The following is an 11,092-nucleotide window of genomic DNA, read 5'->3' as shown; positions in this document are numbered from 1 at the left end:
AGCGCTCTTGAGGTTGCTAGGAATGGCCTCCCGAAGATCATAGGCACACTAGCATCTTCATCAATGTCAAGAATAACAAAATCAACAGGAATTAGAAATTTGTTTACCTTGACGAGCACATATTCCACAATACCATGTGCATGCTTTGTTGAGCGATTAGCCAGTTGAACCTTCATCCTCGTTGGCTTTACTTCATTAATTTCTAGCTTTTTCATCAGGGTGAGAGGCATCACATTTATGCTGGCACGAAGATCGCATAAAACTTTCTCTATAGTCGTCTTGCCGATGGTGCATGGTGTAATATTCAAAAAAATAAAAAATAAAAATAATGTGACGCCATTAGCGCCAACAATGGCGCCAGTAGCGCTAATTGTGGCGCCTTTAGCTCCAAGAGCACCCCAAAAAAAAATGACGCCAATAGCGCCAAGAGTATCTAGAGTGGTGCCATTTGCGCCAATTCCCATGCGAAGAGCGTGGATATGTATCAGACGCCATTCGCTCCTGTTAGTATATGGATGTCCTAGAGACAATCTTTTGATTAGATTAGGACATATGTAGACCTTTTTATATTGTCACAAATAAATAATAAGCACTCTTTATCCTGTTTCATATTTTGTCTCAATATTATTGTTAATAGATTATATGAGTAACTGAATAAATCCCTTGGAATATAATAGGTATCTCTTGAGTATCTGTGATGAGATCACGATCATGAGGATTTAAGGATACCAGATGTTTATTCCTTATTTTATGTTCCTAGTCTAGAGACACTGAGAATGGGGATTAGTAATCTCGGATAAGACTAGCACGACTTATCTACTTGTATTCGGATACAAGGTAAAGACCTCATGAGCTACAGATATGGAGATGTCTTAGCTAAAGTCATGGGTGGACCTATAAGGGTATAGCTCGCAATGAACTGACCCACAAAGAGACTCTATAAGAAAATCTTACAAAAGTATCATTAGAGTAGTCTCTTAATATTTGGGTATGTCTTTCCTTAGACCATAAGTTGTCACCTAGACTGTGTTCTAGAAGGCATGTTTTGATTGTATACTTCGTCTGCCTGAAACATGGAAACTCATAGATATACTTTTGGACATGTCCTGAAAGAGCACAGGCCTAGGGTGATAAGCTAAAGGAATTCGTCAAATCTCTGTAAGGGATTAGGTTATCTGTAAACCGGAAAAATCGGGATGACATTTACAGGACTCGGGAATCTATGTATAGTAAAAGAGATCATGAGATGATATGCCTTTAGAGTCAGTAAATTGAATTGAAGATTCCCTATTTCGAATTAAAGCTTACCTTAAACCGCAAGGGTTGATACATTTCCTCACCCTAAGTTTAAAGGGAAGGTAACCGAGACGAAAGGAAATACATATGGCAACCAAATATGTGTAATAGGATGATCAAGTCATTAATCTAACTAGTTCTGGGGCAACAAAGCATTGCTAGTGTTCTGTGTTGTCATTAAATGGGTTGTGGGCTTGTTGGGCCCGAGCCCATTTATGTCAGTGGCTATGTTGGACCTAATGGGTCACACACTAACACCTTATTGTCATGATGATCTAGCATTAAAGGTATTGGGCCTAACAATGGTTCTTAGCCCAAGAAGAAGTTTAGAAGCCCACCTAAAAGGGAAAAGGGCGCTTGGATCATGTAGTGGGCTTGGGTGGTCCAAGACATCACTAATTAATTTAATTAGTTAAATTAATTATCAAATATTTAAATTTTGAATTTTGAATTTGAAATTTGAATTTTGAATTTTGAATTTGAAATTTGAATTTTGAATTTTGAATTTTAAATTTGAATTTTTAATTTTGAATTTTGAATTTGAAATTTGAAATTTGAAATTTGAATTTTGAATTTTGAATTTGAATTTTGAAATTTGAATTTTGAGTTTAGAATTTAAATGTTGAATTTGAATTTTGAATTTAAATGTTTGAATTTGAATTTGAATTGGCTATGAAAGTTGTTTCATAACAAAAGGATAAGATAAGATCTTGTTGGAACAAATCCCTTGTATCAAGAGGAGATCTTTGGAGATCACCAAGGGTTGTTTGGGGCACTGATTTGGTGTGATTATAAGTGTCATTTAGTCAACCAAATAAGCTCCAATCAGATTTGGTTGGTTGAGAGAATCAGTGAGTGAGTTGGTTCAAATTTGAATGCAACTGCTCAACGTATCTGGATCCCTTTTAAGGCTGAATGGGGCGCATAGATGGCTGGCCATATGATGGCCATTAGGTCATAATTTTGACTAGATAAAGATCTAGTCTCATGAGGATTGTATGGTAGGTTGTTGGGAATTTTGAATTGCAACAACTCAACCCTTTCTCTCCCTTTATGTGCTCCATTTGTGTCAAAATTTTACGAAAAAAATCGGATTGCATCCTTGCTTCCTCTCATCCTTTTGGTGCGCCACTTTTGTTAGGTTTTTCCCTAAGTGTTTTGGAATTAACCTAGCCTTTTCTAAGAGCATCCATGCCCCACTTTTGTGAAGTTTTCATGCTGAAGACTTCACTCTTCTAAACACCTTTACCTAGCCTCCTCCTTCACACATTGGACGCCTAGCAAGCTTGTGTGGTGATCAATTGGTGGCTTTTTAAGAAGAGTTCTTGCATCTTGACGTGGGGTGGTGTGGATCAACGTTAGAGGGTTTGAACCCTTCAAACCTGACACTGATCTCCTTGGTGTTTGAATCACAAACAAAGGTAACATCATGTTGTCTTAAAGCATGAATCTTGATTGCATGTGTTATTCTGCTTGAAAAATTTTGTTTTTCCCTCTCACATGCTTCGACCTTCAGGGTCATTTTTCTTTCAGCGCCAACTTTTGCGCAAAAAACGTGGACGTATATATATATAGATATATATATATATATATATATGTTTACGTATATAAAATAAATAAATAATAATAATAATAATAAAAGAAATAAGTAATTAAATATTAAGATAAATGTATATAATATATAATATGTTAATAATAAAATAAATAATAATAATAATAATATAATAATTGATAAATAAATATATTACAGAAACTAAATAAAACGTATTATGTAAACGTGGAACAATCTGATAAACGTTTACGAGAATCTTTCTATAAACGTATACATGCTTAGTTATTATCTGAATAGTAATGATTACTTAGTTACAAATTAACTAGTTCGTTCGAATCTAACTCGAACGTAAGCAGTCTCTTTTATATATATATATATATGTGTATCGTTGTACATAAGAAGAAAAGAAAAAGAAAAAAGAGACCAGTGAATAAGAGAGAGAGAAAGAGAGATCAACAGAAAAAGAAAAGGAGGAAAGCGACGACACAAAAGGTAATATTGAGAGGTTTAAAAACATTCTCTCGTGTTCTTTCCAATCATTTTGGGAAAAACGATGTTTAAATTTAATACCTCTGTCATCTTACCAAACTCTTTTCTTTATATATTCGTCTGTTTGATTTTATTCTTTTGCAGTATATTGGTTTTGTTTTAAATTTTATTTCTTTTCAACAACTGATTATCATATTGACAAATTGTTTGGTACCAAATAATTACGAAGAGAATGTGTAAATTTAACTGATGAAGACTACTATGAACTGAACCACAGAGTTTAGGTTCAGACGATTATAGGGTAAGGGACGCCTTATCGTGGTTTGATCTCCTCCACAATGAATCTTTCATATGCAGAGAACCACAAAGTTGAAAAATTATTTAGCTTCAGTTAAATATTACACAATGTATTATTTATTATATTACTTCATTTTGTTAAATTATCTGAGAGAATAGTATTTTTCGTTATTACGGCTGGAAATGGTTATAGCTAGAAAACCTCAATGTTACTGAGAATTTTCTCACGTGTGTTTGTTTTGTGCTAACCTTTCCAGAAAATCATAATGCCTAGTCTAAGCTTATCGGGTGAAGGATGGAGTATCAATATTTACTCTTACGAGGACTGCATGGAGTTTTATATTGTAGTAGGAATTTAAGGAGATGCTTCAATATTCTATGCTGATAGTGTGGAGACCTACACCTATAGACTAGATTAGGATAAGACTTTTGTATTGTATAATTATGTGATGCCAGTATGTAAAATATAAACTGAAATGATGTAATATTTAGTAGACTGTAGAACCTATATAAAATAACTTCCTTTTGTACCTGGCGTAACATTATCTATAAAGTAATGTTGGTAGATGTTTATATAATTTTCTTTACTGTTATTATCATCAATATATATTAATTAATAACATTAACTCCTTTCCATTCTTATTTCTCATTGATTATGCATAAAGCGAAAACATATACATATAAGAAAACATGTAATATTCCTTACAAAAGTTAACATTAAGGGATGTTACATTTTATGGTATCAGAGCAGCGGTTCAGGTGAATAAAGAACCTAAACTATTATAGTTGTTGGGTATTCTATCAATGATCATGCATATTTTGAATTATTTCACTGAGCCTGATCAACTCACTATCATAAAACAATATATGTAGATCTATGGTAGATACAAGGCAGATATCTTCTTCAACTTCTGAACTATAAGTCAACCCAGTAATTGATGTATTTACCCGTGTAGCAGAAGCTCTTAGAGAACAGGCTGTAACTAATCAGCAAATTATTCAAGAGTTGAGGGAGGACCGTGCTACCAGAAATCATACCCATAATAATGAAAGTGAAAGTGGGCCTAGAATTGTCAATGCTCCGGAAGGACCTAATTCTGATTACAAAGGACTTACAGAATGTTGTAAGCATAAACCATCCACTTTTCGTGGAGACTATAACCCTGAGGCAGCAATGGAATGGATAAAAGAACTTCAGAAAATATTCCTAGTAATGGATTGTCCTAATACTCTTCGTGTATACTTTGCCACATACTTGTTGATTAGAGAAGCAGAGCATTGGTGGACAAATACCAAAAGATATTTCCAAAGTCGAGGAACCGAGATAACTTGGGCAATCTTTAAAGATGCCTTTTTGGAAAAATTCTTTCCTCAAAGTATAAGAAACAGAAAAGAAATAGAATTCCTTGAACTAAAACAAGGAAACATGACTGTTGGAGAATATGTGGCAAAATTTGAGGAATTATCTAGGTATTCTAATTATATACAGAATCAACCTAATGAGGAATGGCTGACAACTAAATTTGAATTTGGACTAAAACCTGAACTAAAAAGTATGATAATAAACAGGTGCAGAGACATAGAAGCAAGTATGAAGGCGGCTGAAGATGCAAGAGAGAAGGACAGAGCCCTAAATCGAAGAAGGAGTGATGACAATAACAAAGGGAGGTTTTCACTGGTGCAAAACTCGGGAAACAATTTTGCTAGCAATGGAGGGAAAAAGAATGCGGGTCGGATGAATTCCCAGATTCAGGGATGTCCAAAATGCAAGAAAAATCATGCTGGAGAATGCTTGAAAGGAAGAGGTGTGTGCTTTAAGTGCGGGAAGCCTGGACATATGTTGAGGAATTGTCCTCAGAATCAAGGTCAGAACTCATTAAACCAACCTATAACAAGAGTTAGAGTTTTCACCCTAGATGGTCAGAAAGAAGATCAAGCTTCAAACTTGGTTCAAGGTACGGACTTAATACAAGATTCTCATATAACTGTACTTTTTGATTCTAGGGCATCTCATTCTTTCATATCTTGATCTTCTGCTCAAAAGTTAAAATTATCCATTTCCATTTTACCTTCTTATCTTGAAATCCTTTTTCCTACTGGAGAAAAGTTAACCACATCCCAAATTTGTAAAAATTGTCATTTTCAACTCGAAGGAAAATTGTTTAAGATACATTTAGTTTGTTTGCCTATGATTGATATAGATGTGATTCTTGGTATGAATTGGTTGTCTGCTAATTGTGTGGTCATTGATTGTCATAATAAAAGTATAATTTTCACAAAAGAGTCAGACCTTCCCAGTGAATCTCTATTCTTGTCAACTTCCCAACTTAAGAAGAGTTTGTTAGGTAGAGCACAAGGATATGTTCTCTTCAATCTTTCAGAAGCAAAGGTTAAACCTAATGCGACCAATATCGCTATTGTCTCAGAATACTCAGAGGTTTTTCCGGATGAAATTACAGGTTTACCACCAAACAAAGAAATTGAATTCTCCACTGACATAATACCTAGAGTAGGGCCAATTTCTATTGCACCTTATAGGATGTCACCTGTAGAGCTTGTTCAACTAAAGAAACAATTATAGGAACTTCTATCAAAACAGTTCATCAGACCAAGTATGTCACCTTGGGAGCACCAGTGCTCTTTGTCAAGAAAAAAGATAGAAGTATGAGATTGTGTGTGAATTATAGGCAACTAAATAAAGTCACCATTAAAAATAAATACCCTTTGCCTAGAATAGTTGACCTTTTAGATCAGTTTAGAGGAGCCACAATGTTTTCTAAAATAGATTTGAGGTCAGGATATCACCAGATTAGAATTAAGACTGAATATATTCCAAAGACAGCCTTTAGGACTAGGTATGGACATTATGAGTATCTGGTGGTGCCTTTTTGATTAACAAATGCTCCAACTGTATTTATTGATTATATGAATAGGATTTTTAGATCTTACCTAGATCAATTTGTAGTGGTGTTTATAGATGATATTTTAATATATTCTAGGAATAAAGAGGAGCATAAGGAGCATTTAAGGATAGTATTAAAATTTTTGAAAGATAAACAATTGTACGCCAAACTTTCAAAATGTGAATTCTGGATGGAAGAAGTTAAATTTTTAGGACAAGTTATATCCAAAGAAGGTGTGAAAGTTGATCCTAGTAAAATTGAGGTTGCAGTACATTGGTAAAGACCTAAGACTATCACTGAAATCAGGAGTTTCCTAGGATTGGCACGATATTATAGAAGATTTATTAAAGGATTTTCACAATTTGTATTAACTAGGTTAACTAGAAAGGGAATCCCTTTTGTTTGGACACAAGAATGTGAAAATTGATTTTAAGATTTGAAGAATAAGTTAACATCTGCACCAATTTTAATAATTCTCGATCCTTTAGGAAAATTTGAGGTTTATAGTGATGCATCTAGAAAGGGGTTAGGTTGTGTTTTAATGCAAGAAAGAAAAATTGTAGCTTATGGGTCAAGGCAGTTAAGACCTTGTGAGGAAAATTATCCCACTCATGATTTGAAATTAGCTGCAGTAGTTTTTGCACTCAAGATTTGGAGGCATTATTTATGTGGAGTTAAATCTGAAGTTTTTAGTGATCATCAGAGTCTTAAATATTTGTTTGATCAGAAAGAGTTGAATATGAGGCAAAGGAGATGGATGGAATTTTTGAAAGATTATGATTTTAAACTAAAATACCTTCCATGAAAAGCAAATATGGTGGCTGATGCCTTAAGTAGAAAATCTTTTAATATGTCATATTTAATGATCAAAGAAATGGAATTATTAGAAAAATTTCGACACATAAGATTATCTGTAATTGTATTGCCTCAAAGTTTAGGTATTAGTGAAATAAGGATTCAAAATGAGTTAGTAAATAAAGTTAAAGAAGCTTAGCAGGAGGATCTTAGTTTAGAAAAAATATTGGAACAGGAAGAATTTACCAAAGAAGATGATGATTTAGTAAAGTTTCAAGGAAGGATTGTTGTACCTAGGAAGGAAGAATTGGTGAAAGAAATCTTAAATGAAGTACATAGTAGTAAATTCACAGTTCACCCTGGTTCCACCAAAATGTATCAAGATTTGAAAAAGATATTTTGGTGGCCAGGAATGAAAAAGAATATTGTTGAATATGTTTCAAAATGTTTGGTTTGTCAAAAGATAAAAATTGAACATCAAAAATCTTCAGGATTACGTCAATCATTAGACATACCAGAATAGAAGTGGGAAAGTGTAGCAACTGATTTTATGATGGGTTTACCAAGAACTCAGGAAGGGTATGATGCAATTTGGGTAATCATTGATCGATTAACCAAATCTGCTCATTTTCTACCAATTAAGGCTCAATATTCTATTGAGAGATTAGCTCAGTTGTATATAAAAGAAATTGTCAAACGTCATGGTATACCTTTAAGTATTGTGTCAGATAGAGACCCTAGATTTACTTCTAGATTTTGGGGATCTTTGCAACAAGTTTTCGAAACTAAGTTAAGACTGAGTACAGCTTACCATCGTCAAACTGATGGTCAAACGGAAAGAACCATCCAAACTTTAGAGGATATATTGAGAGTCTGTATTTTGGAGCAAGGAGGAAGTTGGGATAAATACATGTCATTAATAGAGTTCGCCTCTAACAGTAGTTACCACTCTAGTATTGGAATGGCTCCCTATGAGGCACTTTATGGAAGAAAGTGTAGATCTCCTGTGTGTTGGTATGAAAAAGTAGAAAAACAGTTGTTGGGACTAGAATTAGTCCAAGAAACCTCGAGACAAATTCAGATGATAAAGGAAAATCATGAAAAAGCTCGAAGCAGACAGATAAGTTATGCTGATAACAGGCGTAAACCTTTGTCTTTTGAGGAAGGAGAACATGTCTTTCTTAAACTTACTCCTACAACAGGTGTAGGTAGAACCCTCAAAGTTAGGAAATTGAGTCCTAGGTATATTAGTCCATTTCAAATACTCCGAAAAATAGAGCCAGTTGCTTATCAACTTGCTCTTCCACCTCATCTTTCTAATCTCCATAATGTTTTTCTTGTTTCTCAGCTTAAAAAATATGTCCCAGATCCCTCTCATAATCTTAATTTAGATTCAGTACAAGTTAAAGAGAATCTGACAATTAAGACCAGACCAATTCAGATTCTTGATAGAAATATGAAGCAAATGAGAAATAAAACAATTCCATTAATCAAAGTATTGTGGGAAGGACTTTCACCACATGAAGCAACGTGGGAAAAAGAAGAAGAATTACGACAAAAGTATCCAGAATTTTTCTTAACAGATATGTCAAAATTTTGAGGACAAAATTTTAATTAGAATGGGAGAGATGTACTATTCCAAATAATAATAATAATGTGACGCCATTAGCGCCAACAATGGTGCCAGTAACGCCAATTTGAAGTATATTGGTTTTCTTTTAAATTTTATTTCTTTTCAACAACTGATTATCATATTGACGAATTGTTTGGTACCAAATAATTACGAAGGGAATGTGTAAATTTAACTGATGAAGACTGCTATGAACTGAATCACAGAGTTTGGGTTCAGACGATTATAGGTAAGAGACGCCTTATCGTGGTTTGAACTCCTCCACAATGAATCTTTCATATGCAGAGAACCACAACGTTAGAAAATTATTTAGCTTCAGTTAAATATTACATAATGTATTATTTATTATATTACTTCATTTTGTTAAATTATCAGAGAGAATAGTATTTTCCATTATTACGACTGGAAATGGTTATAGTTAGAAAACCTCAATGTTACTGAGAATTTTCTCACGTGTTTGTTTTGTCCTAACCTTTCCAGAAAATCATAATGTCTAGTCTAAGCATATCAGGTGAAGGATGGAGTATCAATATTTACTCTTACGAGGATCGCATGGAGTTTTATATTGTAGTAGAAAATCAAGGAGCTGCTTCAATATTCTATGCTGATAGTGAGGAGACCTACACCTATAGACTAGATTAGGATAAGACTTTTGTATTGTATAATTATGTGATGCCAGTATGTAAAATATAAACTAAAGTGATGTAATATTTAGTAGACTGTAGGACCTATGTAAAATAACTTCCTTTTGTACCTGACGTAACATTATCTATAAAGTAATATTGGTAGATGTTTATATAATTTTCTTTACTGTTATTATCATCAATATATATTAATTAATAACATTAACTCCTTTCCATCTATTTCTCACTGATTATGCATAAAGCGAAAACATATACATATAAGAAAACATGTAATATTCCTTACAAAAGTTAACATTAAGGGATGTTACACATGGAATACTGAAGCTCCCTGGATCCTTCAACTTTGGAGTCAAGTTTTTCTATATGATTGCACTGCACTCTTCTATTAGTGTAACAGGTTCATCCTTCAGGAACTTTGCATACGAAGGCATTTTCTCTAGAGCTTCTGCAAAAGGAATGTTAATTTGCAATTTCTTAAAATTATCTAAAAATTTAGACAATTGCTTCATTTTCTCATGTTGCTTGCTCCTCGTGGGATATGGAGGTTTCTCAAAACGTGAGAAATCCCATTGCTTCTTTTGAACTACAGGAGGTTGCTCCTTTGTTTTTCCCTTGTCTTCTTGTGTATGCTCATTCTTGCTTGTAGGAGCTTCCACTTTTTCTAGATCCTTGCTTTTAGTAGTGATGGCATTGCAATGCTCCCTTGGGTTGATTATGGTGTCACTGGGGAATGTTCCTGGATTTCTCTCAGCTAATTGTCTTGACAACTGCCCAATTTGAGTTTCCAGATTCCTTATAGATGCTTCGTGATTCTTGAAAGCAGATCTGGTATCTTTCATGAATTCATCGGTGGTCTTTGTCAACTGCAGTAAAGGTCTTTCTAATTCAGATGGTTGAAGCTGTGGAATTGGAGGAGGTTGTAAATATTGGTTGGATTTGTAATCCAAACCTCTTCCTTGAACTCTCCTTTTGAAGTTGTTCCCTGGAGCATTGTTCTAGTTTCTCTGAAGTTCTGCTGTGGTCTTCGATCATACCAGACTCCATTAACTTGGAATGCATCGGCTCCTACAAGTGTTGGACATTCGTTGGTCTCATGCTCTCCTTTGCAATACTCACAATTAACTGAATTAACTTGATCACCACCCGCGTCTAGATGCAAGAACTCCTTCTTGTAGAACCACCAATTGATCACCACAATGAGGCTTGCTATGCGCTCAATGTATGAAAGAGGAGGCTAGGCAAATGTGTTTAGCAGAGTGATGTTTTCAGAGAGAAAACCTCACAAGGTGGAACATGGAAGGAGGAGAGAATGGCTAGGTCTTTTTCTCTTAAAAAACCCTAAGGGGGAACCCACTTATATATTGCACAAGAGAGTGAAGGAATAAATAAGTGAAATCAGATTTTTCACTTCAAAATTCCATAAAAGTGGTGCACAAAAAATGAGGAGATAAATGAGTTGTTGCAATTCAAAACTCCCAACAACCTC

The 11,092-nt window shown here is 34.3% G+C and overlaps 1 protein-coding gene across 1 annotated transcript; it reads left to right on the top strand.

Moving 5' to 3' along the window:
• The first annotated feature begins 4,847 nt into the window (after positions 1-4,847).
• LOC133286788 (uncharacterized) lies at positions 4,848-6,215 on the top strand. The gene is made up of 2 exons (XM_061484242.1): positions 4,848-5,589; positions 5,836-6,215. The coding sequence occupies exons 1-2, from the start codon at positions 4,848-4,850 to the stop codon at positions 6,213-6,215; spliced, it is 1,122 nt and encodes a 373-aa protein (XP_061340226.1).
• Positions 6,216-11,092: the final 4,877 nt, after the last annotated feature.

Source organism: Gastrolobium bilobum, unplaced genomic scaffold (genome assembly GCF_033153095.1).
Source record: "Gastrolobium bilobum isolate Gb01-03AN ecotype WA unplaced genomic scaffold, APGP_CSIRO_Gbil_v1 utg11457, whole genome shotgun sequence".
Taxonomy (NCBI): domain Eukaryota; kingdom Viridiplantae; phylum Streptophyta; class Magnoliopsida; order Fabales; family Fabaceae; genus Gastrolobium; species Gastrolobium bilobum.
Note: the sequence above shows the minus strand (reverse complement) of the source record. Positions and strands in the feature narration are given on the sequence as shown.